Raw genomic sequence first — 20,274 nt, forward strand, 5'->3', positions numbered from 1 at the left:
AAGGCTTTCACTCCCTTTGCTTTGGACAGATTTAAAGACTAGGTACAGCCATTTGTGTTAATTAAAATCTCTCAAACCTTTGTTTTAGTGCTATTTCCACACTCTCTCCCCTCCACAATGGGTGGAAATGCTAGTTAGATGCTTGGCCTTAAGCATGTCAGGAATTTAGTCATCTAGGGATTGTAAACAGCCTCATTATTTTGATAGCTTTTGATTTTTGAAATGACTAGATTCAAACTACATTGTATGTTGTTAACAAGTCCATAAAAAGCTGTTCCTCTCCACCTCTGAAGTGTTTAATTCCGGGCAGATCCTCCACTAGCAAATGAGCAAAAGTAGTTACAAAATAAGGAAATAATACTCCATAGACTCCTCTTACTCTTTCACCCACCTCACCCATCTGCCCTGTTGATACTGCCTCCTAGTTATCTATTCCTTGAATATCTTCTGCCTTCCCAGTGCCACTGTTTTAGTTCAGGCTCTCTTTCCTGCCTGGATTACCACAGCCTCTTTAACTAGTTTCCCTGATTCCAGCCCCTCTAATCCATCTTCCACATCACCACTGAAACTATCTTTTCTAAAAGAGAAATGAGATCATGTCACGTCCCTACTGATTTCCCCTTGACTTCAGTATAAAGTCCAAACTCCTTCACAAAACACATAAAGATCTGCCTCCTGCCTACATCCCCAGTCTCATCTTTCACTGTAACCCCCTTCCCTCATACGTCTACAGTGAGCTGCACAGAACTAGTTGCAGTCCCCCTGATACACCATGAGTTCTGTTATATCCATGCCTTTGCACAAAGCTGTTCCTCTGTCTGAAAGATTCTTCCCTTCTTGTCTGCTTGACCGTTGCCTATTTGACCTAAGGGCCAAGTTTGGTTCCCTTCTACTATCCCAGTAATTCTCAATCCTAGTTGTGTATCAGAATATCCTTGGGAGCTTTTAAAAACACCAATTCACTAAGCCCCTCTCCAGATCATGTAAATTATGATCTCTGAGGGACTTCTCTGGTGGCGCAGTGGTTAAGAATCCGCCTGCCAGTGTAGGAGACATAGGTTCAATCCCTGGTCCAGGAAGATCCCACATGCCATGGAGCAACTAAGCCCGTGTGCCACAACTACTGATCCTGCACTCTAGGGCCTGTAAGCCACAACTACTGAAGCCCGCGTGCTGCAACTACTGAAGCCCACGTGCCTAGAGCCTGTGCTCTGCAACAAGAGAAGCCATCGCAATGAGAAGCCTGCCCGCGCACCACAGCAAAGAGTAGCCCCCGCTCACCGCACCCAGAGAAAGCCCGCTTGCAGCAATGAAGACCCAACGCAGCCAAAAATAGATAAAATTTTTTTAAAAAATTATGATCTCTGAGAGAGAGGTCAAAAGCATCTGTATTTTTTAAAAAGGTCCCCAGGAAATTCTTATGTGCAGCCAGGTTTCAGAATCATTGTTCAGGCTACCTTACATCTACCATAGCACTTAGCGAACTATCTTGCAATTGTTTATTTACCCAGCTATTGATCTCCCTTACCAAATTGTGAGCTCTTTGAGGCCCAGGACTGTGTCTTCTTCATCTTTTCATTTTGATCACCTAACACAGTACCTGGGATTTGATAGAGCCTCAGGTATGGCATAAGGCCACAGAAAGTTAATTCCAAAGTCCCAGGTCTATTGACACCCTGTCTTGTGTCAGTATGATACCACTGGATCATACTGTAGTCCCTGAGATCTTCAGATCTTTTCTTTAATTAAGTTGTCATTAATTTCCTATCTCATGTCAATATGAGGAAAGTTGATTTGTTACAAAACACTTCATGACCTGTAGGAATCCCTTGTATGGTGTAATGAGTAAAGTAAGACAACTAAGTAAAAATCTTCCCTCTCCCAAGGTCAATTTACATTTTTAAAGGTTGCTTTAAAAGGCGGATTTTTTAAAATGTACTTTCAGACTGGAAAATTTTACAGGAAATCATAGAATTTGGGCGTTAGATGGGCCTTTAAACAAGTATAAATCTCCATCACTTTACAGAAGAGGACACTGAAGTTCAGATATGTTGAAAGGGTGTCCAAAGTCCCACATGTTACTGTCTCACAGTAACAGTTAAGCTAATTACCAGAGCCTGGTATTATTACTGCCAATTCATATTCCAATTTAACTCACATCTTTCCTCTCTTGACCACGAAAATAACAGGCTCTGCAGTCCTAAGGCAATTAGTTTCATGTTCTACCAACTGAGTTAGCTGAGTGTGTAGTCCACATTCTGTTTCAAGAAAGCCACATCTGTTCTCATCTAGGCCCTCTGTGCTTTAGCAGTCCTGAAAGATTTTCCAAGTCAATTGGATTAGACAGAGCAATGAGAACAAAAATCAGGAATATAAAATCTGATTGTACCACTGACTATCTGGACTACATCGTTTAATCACAAGGCCTTTGATTCCCATTTTAAAAATTGAATTAAAAGAACACCATTCAAAAGTTTTAAAATCATGTTTTTTGTTTGTTTTTACCATTGAAATGGGTTTAGATGAGTATCTGACCTTTTTTCCCATTTTTTTTTTTGTTAACCAAAGCATGAAATAAACAATTCACTTGCTAGCAGAGATGTATAACTTCTTAAAAAGTGAATCATTTGTCATCTCTAAACTACTGAAATTGTATGTTATTATTAGGCTTATCACCTTTCTCTCAAATGTTCCAAATCTTTCAATTTCTTCAAAGCACAAAACTGAAGTATTATAGCCTTTTATTCTACTGTCTTTAAGACTTCACATTGGATTCCGACTTTCACCCATATGGCAGTGCAAAGTTATCAGTTAGATTGGCTGGCTATGCCTGGGTGTCTGCATTTTGATAAGTCCAGAATATGGATCTCAGCTTTGTGGGTACAAATTTATTCAGTCAACTTACCCAACAGATCAGAGACTCATTCGAGATACCCAAACTCCCAAGAGAATCACTGATAAATCCAATATTAGTTTAAATTACAGGGAGGGCTGTTCCTTCCAATGTGGTTGGAATATGTCTATATTTAGGGCATTCCCAACTCAGAATCAAATTATTAGCAAAACTGAATTAGTAATCAAAATATTTATGGCACTGAAACATTACAATTTTATTTATACTCATAATATTCCTGTTATGTTTCTCTGAGAATAAAATCACTGATACCCTTGACTGTACTTGGGAGATACTTTTCAATTTTAAATTCAACTGAGGAAAACTCTATCCCATCAGCAAAACATTTAATAACCATAATCTTGGGTAGTACTATTTTTGTGGCTTATCTCATTTATTTTACCTTGACATTCTAGCTATTCAAAGAATATTTGCTAACATTTCACCCCCAAAATTTGCTTTTTTGCAAGGACCACAAAGTGATTTGTAATGTTTGTCACACTTCTTTCCTAAATGAAATAAGGCCAACAACAACAGTCTGCTATTTTCATCTTTAATCTAGAATTGCAGACATCAAAGGGGACAAGGGACAGTATGCAACATCTTGCTTTACTCTTTTAGATCCAGGCAGAAAAATCCAGCTTTAATATTGTTTGTGTGAACTCTGGCCACGTTAGCTGGTGTCTCCTTTTATAGGCAGAGGCTTCTGCAAGCTGTTACATGCCAAGGCAAATTTCTAACAGCCCCTCTGGTACCTTGGGAGTAGCCTGCACTGCTAGCAATTCAAAGTCCCTATTGCCTTATATGTTCTGTATTTAGTCATCAAATATTAGGAAATGGGAAGAAAACAAGGTTCTGTGTTGGAAAGGGACACACGCTCTGCACCCAATCAATCCCACAGCAGGCGATACACAGGCAGATAAATATGAAATGTAATTATTACATGGTAAAATGAGATTTTTCAGCACAACTGAAAAATCCATCATCTCTGCTTCCTTCACCAATTCATTTATGCTTTCTAACATTTCAAACTTCTACTGAAGGTTCATTTTAAGCTAAACTACTGTATAAACATTCCTATCGACCATACTTCCTCCAACTATTAGTCAACCTGGGAGAAAATGAGGTTACTTAGGTTAACAAAATAATTTTTTGTTGCTTTTATAGAGACAAAACTATTTTTCTAGGGTAGGTGGGCTTTGATTATATGGAAACCAATTAATAATAATAATTTTTGATTTTTTTAAAAAGCTCACTTAAACTTAATCCATGTCAGTGGTTAAGTTTGGGACTATTTTTTCTTTTCTTTATTAAAAATATTTATTTATTTATTTATTTGGTTGGTTGCACCAGGTCTTAGTTGCAGCAGGCGGGCTTCTTAGTTGCAGCTCACGGATTCCTTAGCTGTGGCACGTGGACTCCTTAGTTGTGGCATGCAAACTCTTAGTTGTGGCATTCATGTAGGATCTAGTTCCCAGACCAGGGATCGAAGCTGGCCCCCCTGCATTGGGAGCATGCAGTCTTAACCACTGTGCCACCAAGGAAGTCCCAGGGACTATTTTTTCTTTACTTGTGTATACTGAATCCTAAAAACTGAAGGCCTTGTAGACAGAGCCCTTTTAAGAAATTAAATAGTTTCTGGACACTTAATGTTACTTTTCCATTTAACGAATCTCATTCTCCTTTCCCTTATCTAATAATTCCTTCCTCTTCTAGCAAATACTGTCCTCCTCCTCTTTTGTCTACACTTTCTTTGAATTAAGGAGGGAGAAAAACCAGTGCTTTCTTTAGAAATAAAACTTTTTTGTTTCTGGTTTCCTTCTTTTATCAGGTAAGCAGCCATATAAATAAGTGGTGACCTTGTACATTTGTAAATTGTCAGGACACACAGGGAAGAGCTTCTCTATCTTCTGAATATTAACATGAAACAATGTGGGTGGTATCAAGTGTATAAATTAAAGCCCTCAGAAAAGATTAAAATCTATAGTAATGGTAGAGAGAGATAGGAGATTTTGTGTGTGTGTGTGTGGGGGGGTGTTATGCATTTATTTTCCCAACTGTTATGCTAATTCAGATGCCTTAATGGAAGTATCCAGCTTTTCAACTTTTTATCACCAGAAACAATTTTAAGTCTCAGTTGACATTTCAGTTTAAACCCTTTCTGACTAACTACTAATCTATCAAGGCACTAGCCTTACATATGGTACCCAGATGCATCCTCCCTTGATCTTTGTCTATTTGGTAGGGGTTCATCTGATCCTGATCCTCTGGGTTGAGCACATGACTGAGGCCAACCAATTAGAAAATGCTATTGCCTTTGCCTTAGTGCTTTGGGATGGAGACATGACCTAAACTTGTGGTTTCCAAGATTTTGGTCTCAGGACCCCTTTACGCTCTTAAAAATTATTGAGGACTCCAAAGAGCTTTTGTTTAAGTAGGTTATACCTATTGGTATTTACTATATTAAAATTTTTTAAATATAAGAATATCCAAACACACATTCCATTAGCTATCAGAGTGATGACATCACTACACATCACGTAGCCTCTGGAAAATTCTACTGTATCTAATGAGAAAATGAGAGGAGAAAGACACATAATGACTTAGTATTAGTATGAAAACACTTTTGACTTTGTAGACCCTCTGAAAAGATCTTGGAGTCTCCCGGTGTCCCTAGATGGACTCGAAAACTACTCATCTGAATTATAGCTTACAGAAGCCAATACGTGTCTGAACTTCCTAGCTGCATGAGCCAATGAATTCCTTCAGGCTTAAACTAGCGTCAGTCACTTGCAACCAAAAACATCCTCATACATCTGGATTTCCAGTTGGGGACCTCAGAGGAAGAGAGTAAGTGTGAGGAAAAATACAAAGGACTGTGGCACAAAATTATTCAAGCAGCAATCTGGGCAGCAGAATATAATATCAAAAGCCCGAGGAAGGAAAAGTTCAATGAATTTTAATAAACATGGCAGACATCGGAAAACATTGTCCTAGTTGTTCCCAAATAAGTGTCATCAAACTCCATGAGATATTGATGTGGCTCAGCTCCACTTTACTAAAAGATAACAAGGGCATCAGAACTAAAACCAAAATGTCAATTTCATTAGTAGAACTGACTATATTTATCTTATTAGACTTTGGAAATTTCTAATTTAGAAAACTACTTCTGGGGGAAAAGCATTAGGCTATTTAGGTCAAAAATTTTAAATTTCCCCAGTATTCTCTATTCTATAGAGCTGTATTTTCTCTAACAATGTGTCTAATTTCTAAATCTCAGCTTTTTATTTCTTTTTAAAAATTATTTATTTATTTTTGGCTGCGTTGGGTCTTCGTTGCTGCGCGCGGGCTTTCTCTAGTTGCATTGAGCGGGGGCTGCTCTTTGTTGTGGTGTGCAGGCTTCTCATTGCGGTGGCTTCTCTTGTTGCGGAGCACGGGCTCTAGGCCTGCGGGCTTCAGTAGTTGTGGCTCGCAGGCTCTAGAGCGCAGGCTTTTTTTTTTTTTTTAATTTTATTTATTTATTTTTGGCTGCATTGGGTCTTCGTTGCTGTGCGCGGGCTTTCTCTAGTTGCGGAGAGCGGGGGCTACTCTTCGTTGCGGTGCGCGGGCTTCTCATCATGGGGGCTTCTCTTGTTGCAGAGCACAGGCTCTAGGCATGCGGGCTTCAGTAGTTGTGGCTCGTGGGCTCTAAAGCGCAGGCTCAGTAGTTGTGGCGCACAGGCTTCGTTGCTCCGCGGCATGTGGGATCTTCCCAGACCAGGGATCGAACCCGTGTCCCCAGCATTGGCAGGCGGATTCTTAACCACTGCGCCACCAGGGAAGTCCCCAAATCTAGCTTTTAGAGAAACTTCTGAACATTCTTTTCTAATAGGCTGAGTTTGTAATTTATATGTTTACACAGTAATATAATCTATCACCACCTGTACTGGGTTGAATAGTGTCCCCTCAAATTTCACATCCACATAGAACCTTGGAATTTGGAAATAGGGTCTTTGGAGATGTGATTAGTTAAGATGAGGTCATGCTGAATTAATATGGGCCCTAAATCCAATGCCTGGTGTCCTTAAGAAGGGCAAGTAAAAATACACACAGAGAGGAAGGCCATGTGAAGACAAAGGCAAAGACTGAGTGATGCAACTGTAAGCCAAGGAACGCCAAGGATTGCAGGCAACCACTGGAAGCTAGAAAGAGGCAAGGGAAGAATTCTTCTCTAGAGACTTTAGAGTGAGCATGGCTTTGCTGACACATTGGTTTTAGGTTTCTGGCCTCCAGAACCACGAGAGAATAAATTTCTGTTGTTTTAAGTCACTGAGTTTGTGGTACTTAGTTATGGCAGCCCTAGGAACTAATACATTGCCTGATTCAGTCAGTCAAAAGTTCATCTTAACTCTATCACCCTTCCTTTGGGGAAAATACTATGTTAAAGTCAACCAGAGCTTCACCTTACATCCATTTTTTTAAAAAATTGTGCTAAATACACCTAACAAAATTTACCATTTTAATCATTTTAAAGTGTACAATTCAGTGGCATTAAGTATATTCAAAATGTTGCTTGCACCCATTTGTAATCCACTCAGTTGTGGCTATTAGCCAATTGGGAAAGAGGCAAGAGTAGAATAAGCCTTAGTGGAAGAATAATGCATTACCAAATCTGTTCTTGCTTACATCTAGTGCTAATGAGGAGAGTCTAACCCCAGAAAAGCCAGTAAACTTTTGCCTTATTTATATATATATATATATATTTTTTTTTTTTAAAGAAATTCACGTTCTTTTATTTATTTATTTATGACTGTGTTGAGTCTTCGTTTCTGTGCGAGGGCTTTCTCTAGTTGCGGCAAATGGGGACCACTCTTCATCGCGGTGCGCGGGCCTCTCACCATCGCGGCCTCTCTTGTTGCGGAGCACAGGCTCCAGACGTACAGGCTCAGTAATTGTGGCTCACGGGCCCAGTTGCTCCGTGGCATGTGGGATCTTCCCAGACCAGGGCTCGAACCCGTGTCCCCTGCATTGGCAGGCAGATTCTCAACCACTGCGCCACCAGGGAAGCCCGCCTTATTTATATTGAAAGTGTGATTAACCACAGGAAAACTAAAGTACTAGGAGGACTAAATGTAAATACACCAGTACCAGAAAAACTCAACTGTCCTTCACTCAGTAATTCACTTCTACTGATAGACTTTCATCTTTATAATGACAGTCATTATGACAGCCAAGTGTTTACCCATCTTTTATGTTCTCAGTTAGTGTAAACTCAATTTTCATTATTAAAATCTCAGGAATGGAGAGAATAAATCCCTGGGCACTTCTAATGCTTTATATACAAACTCTGAACTTTTCCACTTTCTACCCCCCCCAAATATGTTCCTGAGGTATTTATCAATCTTTGGAAATGCCACTGTCTTCCTACTTTCCAGAAAGTTTTCTTTGTTGTAACACTTGATTCCCAGATGAATTCTGAAGAAATGTCACATGGTAACAGGAGTTAAAAAGCATGTGGATACTGCAATATTCATTCAATAATCAGCAGTAAAACAAAAAGTCCCACTAGACAGCAAGGTCACTAGGCTTTTCCTGTGTAAATTTTGTTAGAGCTTCCTAAATTCAGCTGAGATGAATATACTCGAGGAAAACTGTTGAAAGACAAGCATCTATTATAATTGTCCAGTTTAATTCTATTAACATTACTTCTTTTCAGCAATTTTAGCAGGTTTAACAAACTAACCTCCATATACTTTAAAAGGCTTAATTCATCTTCACCCTTCCCAATTAAAATTTTTTTTATAAATTTATTTTCTATTTATTTATTTTTGGCTGCATTGGGTCTTCGTTGCTGTGCGCGGGCTTCCTCTAGTTGCAGTGAGTGGGGGCTACTCTTCGTTGCGGTGCGTGGGCTTCTCATTGCAGTGACTTCTCGTTGCGGAGCACAGGCTTCAGTAGTTGCAGCACGCGGGCTCAGTAGTTGTGGCTCGCGGGCTCTAGAGCGCAGGCTCAGTAGTTGTGGTGCACGGGCTTAGTTGCTCCGCAGCATGTGGGATCTTCCCGGACCAGGGCTCGAACCCGTGTCCCCTGCACTGGCAGGCGGATTCTTAACCACTGAGCCACCAGGGAAGTCCCCAATGAAAATTTTACTGAATTTCACCATTGCTGCTTTTATAGATACAGAAAGTCCCTTGTTTTCTGTTATTTGTGAAACAAAAGTGCCAGTTTCTTTCCATGAATAATAACGGAATATTCTAAATTGAAAGGGTGCTTATCTACCAGCTTATATAAAGGATAAAGAAAAAGACCCCAATTCATTTAAGGTTACAGAACCTATAGTGGGCAGGATTAGAATTTATCTCTCTGAAAATTCAAGACATTTAAAAATCATTTCAAATTTGGGGGCGCTAGAGGGAATAAAGATAGAAAGGTAATGTAACCAACCATTTGATCATCTTTAGTTTGAAATAAAGAAAACATACTTTCACATACATATCTCTCATTTGAAACTAGTTAAGAATCCATTGGCTCACAGGCTCTATGGTGATAGATTATTATAGGAGGTGGGTTCATGATGTGGCTTCAGTTTTTTTTTTTTTTTTTTTTTTAATTTATTTTTATTTATTTATGGCTGTGTTGGGTCTTCGTTTCTGTGCGAGGGCTTTCTCTAGTTGTGGCAAGCGGGGGCCACTCTTCATCGCAGTGCGCGGGCCTCTCACTATCGCGGCCTCTCTTGTTGCAGAGCACAGGCTCCAGACGCGCAGGCTCAGTAATTGCGGCTCACGGGCCCAGTTGCTCCGCGGCATGTGGGATCTTCCCAGACCAGGGCACGAACCCGTGTCCCCTGCATTGGCAGGCAGATTCTCAACCACTGCACCACCAGGGAAGCCCGTGGCTTCAGTTTTAAATCCACTGTCAAAAATACTAGCAATACACATACTCAAAAGAAATTTTACTAATTAATTTTCTCCCACCTCAATTCCACCCATCATCCCCTTTGTACTCCCATTATTTAAAATGAAATACATAACAATGTGAATCTTCAGTTAGAGTGTAAGTCCACGTTCTAGTTGGCACAATAAAACTTATAACCATCAAACTGAGATTTTAATTGTATACAAATGTTGATTATACATTTTTTTTGACATTTTGCTTTTCATTTTTATGCTTCCCGGTTTTACCAAAGCTGAGAAGAAAAAAAACATACATATACATGTGTGTGTATATAATGTTTTTTATTCAGAAGTTGAAAGGGCTAGAAAGAAGGGAACTAAGAAACCCATGTGAAATAGCCACAGGTGATTCATATCACTCTTTATGAAAGACACATGAAGATAAGTGGCAACAAAAGCTATTTTCATGGTAACCTCATATCCCACAAATACTGAAATGAAAATTGCCACCACCGGGGTTCTATTTCCAGGTTTGTGATTGTGGCTCAGGGGGGAGGAACATTCTCTAATCTCATTCTCTAAGATCGGTGCTTTTCACCTAAAAGCAGAGCCTTTAGCGAAGAAGCCTGATGCCACAAAGCCATGGGACAGTGGGAGAAAGAGAAGCCAGCTATCTCTCCTCAATATGCTCTGCCGCAGGCTCCTAAGCTTCGCTAGTGAGGATCCTCCTGAAGGTACAGACTTGGAGTTGGGAAATCCTACGGTAGGGCGAGCCGACTTAAAAGCAAGCGGGAAGATAAGGCAGGATAGGATACCTCCTCCTTCGCCAACCTCGGGCTGTCACAGCAGCTGCGGTTCTGCCACCCACGCAGCTTTGTAAGGCACCTCCAGGGTCCCTGGCGCCTTTCCTCTTCCCCTCGGGAGACCTGCTTTGCCGCCCCAAGAGCCGGCCGGAGTAGCTGACAAACGCCAGGCTCGGCAGGGGATTGCTTCTGTCTGGAGCTCGGCTGAGGCAGCGTTCATGTCTCGCGCGCTCACGCGCTCTCCCAACCAATCCCGCGCTACTCGCGCGCCCAGGAGCGTTCCCCGGTCCTGCTCGGGCTGCGCCGGCTCCTTCCCGCTCCCAGCACTCGGCAACCGAGCTCTTACTCCTCCCCTCACTCTCCACGAGTTCCACGATTCTCGGTGTAGCTCCGCCCCTGTCCCCGAGTCCGCCCCCGCGACCTCCCGAGCTTGTGCTCTCCTTTCCCCTCAGTCTCCTGCCGTCCAGCGGCCCTGGGTCTCGCGCTCCGCAAAGCGACAAGAGTCTCTCCCGCCTCGCTCCTACGCCTCCGCGCGCTCTCCCTCAGCAGCCACCGCGTAACCCACCCGCAGCTCGCTGTCTTGGACCCGGACTCGGGGTCGCGCGCCCTGACTCCGCCTACTCCCCCCCGCGGACTCGCGCCCTCCGGGCCCGGCCTCTCGCTTGCGCAGGCCGCCGAGCACTCGCCTCGCGCTTCCTGGGCGCTCTCGCGCTTTCCGAGGCGAGCGCGCTCCCGGCCCGCGCGCTCCGGGCTCTGGCTTTTCCCGGCTCCCGTCAGTGCGGTGACTGCGCTGGGAAACATGGCGACCGAGGGAATGATCCTCACTAACCACGACCATCAAATCCGGGTCGGAGTCCTCACAGGTAACCGGGGGAGGAGGTCCAGAACCGCCGCGGCTGCTGTCCCCGGCTTGCCTCAGGCTTCTCGCCTGTGGTGACCCTTCTCTGTGGCCTCGGGAGGAGAGAAGGCTGAGGAAGGGGACTGGGGTGGGGGGGCGGACGTTTTACAACCGTTGAGAACTGCTGGAGGTTGGGGTGTTCCCGCGGGGTCCCCCGGGAGCTGGGGCCGACCCCGTGGGATGTCAGGTCCCAGTGCCTTCGCAGCCGAAGTCCTGGGCCCCTGGGGACAGAGGGGTCGGTGCGGCGGCCGCTGCGGGGCTCCTTGCTGCCAGTGCAGGCGGCGGGATCCCGGCTCCGCAGGCTGAAGCACGCCGCTCTCGGCTGGCCCGCGCGCTTCCTCCGCTACTGCTGGTCCCAGAGAGGGGGGAATCCCATTTCCACCCCCTCCCTCCTCTCCCTTCCCCCCACCCGGGCGGCCCCGCTCTCTCTAGCCGTGCTTTCGCGGGGCACCGGCCGGAGCCGACACGGTTGTTCGTTAGGCAGAACTCTGCTCCGCCTCCGGCTGCCCCTCGCGAGCCGGGAATTCCCTCAGCCACCCACGGGACACCCCTCGTCTCCCCCGGGAGGTGGGGGATCGGCTTGCACCCGGACCTCGGAAAGTGTTTGCATTCCGCCTTCCCAAGCAAAGGGCCCTCTGCCCGCCTCTTCGTTTTCTTAGAGGGACAGGCTGTTATCTGCGGCGGGGGGGATCCAGCCCTTTTTACTTGAGAGGGAAGGATTCCCCCACTCGGGCTCCTCTGTTCCCCTCCCTTCTGGGACCACCCCGCGCCCGGATGGTCCTGAGGCTTGTGAGGAGCGCACTTTTCCCGGGTCGCGTTTCCCTCCCTCGCGGAAGCCGTGTGTGCTCTGCATGTCTGATTCTGTTGCGCTGTATTTGGGTAATATCCCTCAGTTCGGCGACAGGCAGTTGCTGCAGGGCATGACTTCCGAGATGAATAGCAAGCCGATTTGTAGGGGTTTCTGCTGTGGTTCTGTAGTTGGTAAGGTTTCTGTGTAATTGAGTGGCGAGGTGGGGGTTAAAGAACTATATTTGGAACCTGAGGGCTTAGTTCGGAGTGAAGGAAATCCAGGACTTGCTGATTTCGGAAAAAGAAGCGAGGTAGACGGGAATCCTGGTGTTCTCCTCCCACCTCCCGCCCCCCCCAACACACACACACACATACACACAGACTTTTAAATTTTTTTTCCCTTGTCAAGTTCTGACAGGTTGAGACGGTGCTCGAGAAGGAACTAAATTGAATGAAACTTGCTTTTATTATTAGGTAGAAAAAATCTCTCTTGGTAAGATAAAAAATGCAAAGCTTAATTTCGCTGCTGAGTTTTATGAAAAAGATTTACATGGTACCCCTTCCTGTCTTTTAAGTAACTGGGTCGCCTTTCTCTGATATTGTTTCCAGATGTTGTTGGTGATTTATTGAATTTTCCTAATTGAAAGCCCCTGAGATAGAGAAACTAGTCTAAACCAGTTGCAGGGAAGGGACCCTCCCCCGCCCCCCCCCCCCCCCCCCCCCCCCCGCATTAGAAGATGCGCTGTTCTCTTCTTTTGGTGCTGAAGCTCTTGCCTTGTGTGAAGATTCAGTTGTAACTCAGAAGTCTTGGAGTTGACATTGCTGATTTTCAAAGAATCTAATTGCGGGGTGTAAAAGTATATACCCTATATCAACCCTCAACTTGCACTTTAAATTCTAGACGTGCTTTGAAAATTATTAGAGTAGTGAGAATGAGGCTTAATAGAAACCAAAGTATGTCAACTGTCCATGGAAATGAAAGGTCATAGATGTTTTAACGTTAAACCATAGAGATTAGAAAAAATTTCTTTTTTGTTTATTTAAGCTTTCTATAATAGTTTTATTTAGTGAATCATCTTACCTGGGTTAAGTGACATTGTAGATAGCTGTTGTACAGAATGCTTTGAAAGCTGCAGCCCTTATCTGTGTCTCTGCAGTCCAGTAGGGATGACATTGGTATGCAAACAACTAAAGAAACAGTGTATGTCATCACTGTGCTAAAATTGTCTAAATAAATTACTTTTGTGATTGAGAGCTAAATGTAAAAGGTATTCCATACTCAGATGGATTAGGAGCAAATGTGATTACCTGAAGGGATAATTTGGTACATTTACCAGGGCTAAGAAGAAACTGACATTTTTAAGGGGAGTTGAAAGTCAGTGGCAACCTTATAAATGAATATGTTGCTGAGGGTGAGGCTCTTGAGAAGAATAAAAATGTAATGCAAAGGCCCTGGAATGCCCAGGTAGGATAGGTGGGTGGCACGAGCAGAATGTCAATGAGAGAAGATAACTTTGGCAGTGGAATTAAAGACAATCTAGGGAAACTCTCATGAGAATGAGGTACAGTAGTTTAGGGGGAGAAGTCTAGGGTCAGGAATAAGGATATAGGTGAAGGAATGAAAAGGAAATTGCACATTTGGGAGAAGTGGTAACAGAGGACAATAGAATTTGGTGATAAAATGGATATTTGAAGTCAGAAATAACTCTGAGAGGTTTTTACTTAAAGTTAGTGATATAAGTATTGTCTGCTATGATAGAACCTGGAAATGTGGAGAAGAATCAGAGGAAAGAGCAGCAGTCCCCAGTCTGAATAGTGGATTTTACTACAAACAGCTTAATATTTATGGTCTTAACATTCCATGTGATTTTGTACACACAAAGAAGACCTACAGAAATAAAGCCATGTTACACAATTTTGTCTTGTAGAACTTCCAAGTACTGCAGTTTTACTATGTAAAATTATTCTTTACTGAACTTAAGTACTATGATTTCATACTTAAGAAAATTGAATTGAAGCCACACTTAAAACCTTGATTTTATGAGTTATAATTTGTGGCTTTCTTAAAGGTGGAAGGCTTGTTTTATAAAATATCCTCTTCATGTTTCATAATAGTGATTTTAAGTATTTTATCTAAGTCTGTTTTACAGAGGTTTTAGAGGAAAACTTAGAGGTTTTAGAGGTTTTACATATTTTAGAGGAAATGCACATATTTTACAATATGTTAGTATTTTGGTGAATTGTGTTGTCATTTCTAAAATCTTTGATTTCTTTGTGACATCTTTGATTATGTCTTGAAAGATAGTTTTTATACCACTTTGAAACTTTTCATCTTCTAGGTGTTTTTGTAATCTTTATCTCAGCTATGAATTTGGCAAATATGGTACGCAGTCTATTGAAACTTCGTATCAAATGAATTAACTTAGAATTTTGAAAGAATATGGTAGGAAAATATTTAGCAAAGGCATTTCTTTTTTTTATTACTATCTTGAATCATTCAGAACTTGGAAATCAGAGTATGATAGCTAATGTAACATGGATATGTTAGTTATATTATCTTTTTGTTCAGGAAAATGGGAACATTTACATAGGTTTTCATGGAAACATTTTATGTTGAAGATTATTGTCGATCTCTAAAAACAATATCTTTGTTAGTAACTGTTTTATGTTGATTTGTTAGAAATGAAAGTTATATGGTCTTTAGTGATCTAAGCTCTAGTTTTTAATGCATCTGTATCTAATGTTCTTACTTCTATTACTATTTTTAACAGACTAAAGACAATGTGATGATGAATAACAGGCAAATAAACAAGTATCTGTTGCTTTGAAACTAGAAACAAGATGTGGGGCAGATGTAGGAATTTTTATTATTTTTTTTTACAACTTCAGTAGTAATTATACTTACAGTCTTAACAAGTACACAGCAGGCTCACTATATCAAATGTGTCATTTTCCACCTCTTTTTGTCTATTTCTAAAGAAGCTGTTTATCAAGGGAGCACACTACTTCTACCACTGTAAGTTCCGTGGAAACATCAGGAAAATAATGAATACATATATGTTTGTGATATAGAGTGGGATAGATTATGTTTCGTTGGTTATTAAATATCATGTTAGCTAGCTACTGCTAATGTTTGGTATACCAAAGCACTTAGCTAAAGATGATAATCCATTACCTAAATATTCACTAACAGTGGCATGGATGAGAAAATGATACAAATTTTTAGGAAAGGGCATTTTAAAATCATGTTTTTGCTCTAGTAATATACATTTTATTGCACTAAATTGTAGATTTGTAATCAGGAAGAGTTATTAGACATATATAAAACTAGATAATAAAGATTAAATAAAAGACTAATTGTAAACTAGAAACCAAAAATATTAGTTACATGTAGGGGGTATTTCAGTCATTTATAAATCAAGTCATTCAAAATATTAAAAAAACAAGTTCTAAGCTAAGGAGGTAATAATCATTTGACTCTGGAATTGTTCAATCGTTTATTTTATTTAATTCCTCATGCTTATCCTTGTGCATTATGTGTGTCAATATTATTTTCTGAAAAGCCCATTTACTGATAAAGATATATAAATATATCTTTTGAGAATAGATGTTGTCATTAAGTAAGGCAAATCACTATTGCAAACAAAACCTATATCCTGTGAAATGGAATTGTGTGTACTGGCAAACATACCAATATTGATCTATATGACTGTTATTAAAAAGAAGCCTATTTCTCAAACTAGGTCGTTCTTTCATGAATTTTTGGTTGGAAGCAATGTATTCGTGATTAAAGTAAGAAATCATTACATTAACTTCTATTGAATACATTTAATACTATCACCACTGGCCCAAGACTTTATAAACTAGTAGTATGTAAACACAGTTAAGAGTTTTAACTATATTCAAAATACATATGACTGTTTGACTTTAAGGTATGTCGTGGAGAATCAGCAGTATGTTATTGGGGAGGAAATGATGAATGAATCTGTTTTTCTCTTACTGGTGAGAGATTCCTGGTTAAGGTGAATAGGGTGCTTTTTTGATACAGTGAGTAAAATAGATAAAGTCTATACTTTGCACCTGTAAATAGGATTGAAGAACTAAGCATATTTGGAATTTGAGATGTTAAAAAAAAAATCCTAAAAAAAAAAAAAATTAAACCACAAGGGGTTTCTTCCTTCACATCTGGGCAGAGAAGATGAATACCAAGGAAGAAGAAAAGATTATTTAACCTGTTTAAAAGTAGTTGGATCTCTCAGTGCTTTGTGACCGCCTAGAGGGGTGGGATAGGGAGGGTGGGAGGGAGATGCAAGAGGGAGGAGATATGGGGATATATGTATATGTATAGCTGATTCACTTTGTTATAAAGCAGAAACTAACAAATGATTGTAAAGCAATTATACTCCAATAAAGATGTTAAAAATAAAAATAATTGGATCTGTATTTAATACGAATAGCGTGAAACCTTACTTAATTTTTGAGCGACCTCCCTGAAAAGCAAATGTCTAATGAGGTATTGTGATGTAGAAATTCCATCCAGGTGGTTTAACGAGTTCATAAGTGAGTTTGTACTTAATTGATTTAAACTAAGTAAGCAGAACTTCTTGAATATATTGTAATTAAAATAAACAACTCCAACAACTTTTACAGTAGTTTTGCCAGTAAGTATACATTTTGAAAGAATGGAATTAAATTTACTATGCTTTAAAAAATGTCCTGATTTGACAAATAAAGGAGCAAGCAAATGTGGTGGAAGGAACTTTACACAATTTGTGCCCTGCTTCTCAAGTTGGGATACATGACATTGTGTTCAAGGGATACTCTAAGGATTCTAAGCCTTAGAATCTAAGCTATGGGAACAAACATAATAATTCTTGAAGTATCAATTTTACTTAGAGTATATAATTTAAACCACTTTAATATTACAGTAAGCATGAGTAAATTAGGCATGAATGTAGAATTTTAAAGGAGCTTTTAGACAAAAATCAAACTTCAAAGAAATTTCAAGTGAACCCATTGTATAACTCCAGACCTCATTGTTCTTCTGTTATTGGTACTTCGGTGAGAAAAAACTAAGGCGCACAGGGCCACAGAAAGAACTCTAGAAGACTCTATCTAATGCTAGTTTGGCCAGTAAAGTCCTGTAACTTTGAGCAGAATTATTTAACTCTCTCTCTCAGCTTTTCTCACCACCAACATGAAGGAGGCTTATATGGCAATATAGGTTTCTATCCTTTAGTATCTTGACCAGCCAGAAAGAGAAATATAGTATATCAGGCTTAGGTTTTTTTTTTTTTTTTGTCTTTATAATGGGAATGATTATGGGGGAGGGGTAGATTATACATTAAAAATGCAAGAGGATAAGAAATGGAAGAAAGAATGAAAAATTTCAGTGATTAGGTCCAGTCAGTATAAACCGAAGGGAAAATATTTAGATTTTTTTTCATTTAGAAATTTTTGTGGTATTAATCACAAAATTAACAGTAGTTTCAGTTTTACACTTAATTTCAGACTCAGCTCACACTTCATTTCCTCAACAAAATCTTTCCTAGGAATATTCTCTACAATGATGTCTTTCTTTCTTTTCCTTTAGTGTTTATAAATGTTGCTACACCCTGTAATCATGTACATGTGGGAGGCTGCAAGATGTAGTTTTAAGAAAAAAAAAAAAAAGACTTTGGAGTCAGACTTGTATTTCAGATCTCAGATCCTGATATGCCCTTTATTTTGGAAAGTCATTTAACCTCTATGAATTTCAGTTTCCTTCTCCAAAATGAAGATGGCAATGCTTACTTCACAGAGTTGTTAAGAACTGAGGGGACTTCCAGTGGTTAAGAATCCGCCTTCCAGTGCAGGGAACACAGGTTCGATCCCTGGTCAGGCAACTAAGATCCCACATGCCCTGCAGCTCTAGAGCCGGCACACCACAACTAGAGAGCCCACGTGCCGCAACTGAGACCTGACGCAGCCAAATAAATAAACAAATATTAAAACAAAAAACCAACAAAAAAAACCAACAACAACAAAAAAACGGGACTTCCCTGGTGGTGCAGTGGTTAAGCCTCTGTGCTCCCAATGCAGAGGGCTCAGGTTCGATCCCTGATAGGGAACTAGATCTCACATGCATGCCACAGCTAAGAGTTCGCATGCCACAACTAAGGAGCCCATGTGCCGCAACTAAGGAGCTGGTGAGCTGCAACTAAGGAGCCCATGTGCCACAACTAAGGAGCTGGCGAGCTGCAACTGAGGAGCTGGCGAGCTGCAACTAAGGAGCCCACCTGCCACAAGTAAGGAGCCCACCTGCTGCAACTAAGACCCGGTGCAACCAAATAAATAAATTAATTAATTAATTAAAAAAAAAGAACTGAGGTAATGTATGTGAAAATGCCTACCATGTATGTCTAACTTGGATTATACAGTTGACTCTTGAACAGTGGGGTGGGGGGGGAGTAGGGGTGCCAACCCCCCGTCCCCCACCCCCCACAGTACAAAACCTGAGTTTAACTTTGTAATTGGTCCTCCATAGGTGTGATTCTCCCCTATCCAAGGTTCCTTATATGTTGATTCAACCAACCTTGGATTGTGTAGTACTATAGTACTTACTGAAAAAAATCCTGGGTGTAAGTGGACCCGTACAGTTCAGACTGCTCTGGTTCAAGGGTTAACTGTATACTCAGTAATCTTCTTTTCCTCTTCATATGCTATTTTGGCATAATTTGCTAATAGCTTCATGTATAAACATCTTCTTTAAAGTAGATTTTAAAGTTCTTGAAACAGGTGATGGTGTTCTTCGCTTCTTCTGTGCCCTTTTGTCGTAGCACCTATTAATGAAGTATTTGCATAGAAGATGTTTAATTAAAAAAAATTGGATGGTGTGACACTTAGTAGTTTAGGAAGCAGCTACTGAGAAACATTTAGATAAACTAGAACTTTGCAATTATTACTAAAAAGACAGTTCAGGGTAGATGGAGTGGGGTTTAGTATTTTTCTGTATATTTATTACTGGTAATAGGATGATACCAATGATGTCTATTTGAGATATTTTATACTATCAAATTTAATATTTTATATATTTTCTTTATATTTCCCTTATGTATTTCTTTATGTATTTTTTAATCTATTTTCTAATTAATTTGTATTTGTATTCTTAGTTGATGGGCATAATCTGTATGAGGATTATTTTAGAGTAATTTTAGAGTAATTTTTTAAACTGTCATCTTAAAAAATGAAAAATTGAAATTATAGGTAAAAGATTCTGAAAATGCTGCAGGTTATTTTGAAGGTTAATTCTGAAGGTCAAAATAGCATAAAATAGGAGTCAAAAGTTCTACATCTTCCACCACTTTCAAGACACTTAACCACATTTTACCTCAGTTTCCTTAGCATTGAATGGAGGAAGTTATGCTTACCTTACATAGTTAATATGAGGGAGAAAGGAAATAATGTGTTCAATAATCAACACCTACTATGTGCCAGGCTCTGTGCTAAAGTGAGGGATACAATAGTGAATAAAACAGACAAAGTCCTTATCCTCTTGGAGCTTATATTTTAGCGCTAACATGAACACACTATTTAGTCAAGTTAGATGTTGACAAATCATGCTACGTTTATGTTGCATTTCAAGGAATAAAGTGCTTCTATATTTTATTTTTGTTGTAGATAAGTATAAGCACCAAAGCCGTTTTCATGTCAAGCCATTTTTGACACAAATTTTTAAACCATTACACATTTCCTGCTTTCTAAGATAGAAAATATTGAACATAATTTAATTATTTTATTCATTCAGGTTTAAGTAATTATAGCTAACATCTGTCGAGTTTATATACATACATACGTATATATGGCATAAATATGTTCTATTTGTGCTTAGCACTTTGCCCATGTTATTTTATCCTTACAACCTTTATAAGGTAATATATTATTCCGTTTACACCGCCTGAGAAATAGGTTAGGTAGCTTGCTCAAGATTACACCAGTGGCCCTGCCAGAATTTGAGCACAGGTCTGACTGTACTCTGAG

At 40.4% G+C, this 20,274-nt stretch overlaps 1 protein-coding gene across 13 annotated transcripts in view; it reads left to right on the forward strand.

Annotated features, from left to right (window-relative positions):
- The first annotated feature begins 10,857 nt into the window (after window positions 1-10,857).
- Window positions 10,858-20,274, forward strand: part of GPHN (gephyrin) — a 633,631-nt gene continuing 624,214 nt past the window's right edge. For 6 of the 13 annotated variants that reach the window (XM_036843406.1, XM_036843412.1, XM_036843414.1 and 3 more), the window contains exon 1: window positions 11,368-11,431. In XM_036843406.1, the coding sequence (XP_036699301.1) occupies window positions 11,368-11,431 (64 nt within the window). Of the gene's footprint in view, window positions 11,432-20,274 lie in introns of all 13 variants that reach the window. The other 7 variants (XM_036843405.1, XM_036843408.1, XM_036843402.1 and 4 more) reach the window with 7 other exon arrangements.

This window comes from Balaenoptera musculus, chromosome 2 (assembly GCF_009873245.2).
Source record: "Balaenoptera musculus isolate JJ_BM4_2016_0621 chromosome 2, mBalMus1.pri.v3, whole genome shotgun sequence".
Lineage (NCBI taxonomy): Eukaryota > Metazoa > Chordata > Mammalia > Artiodactyla > Balaenopteridae > Balaenoptera > Balaenoptera musculus.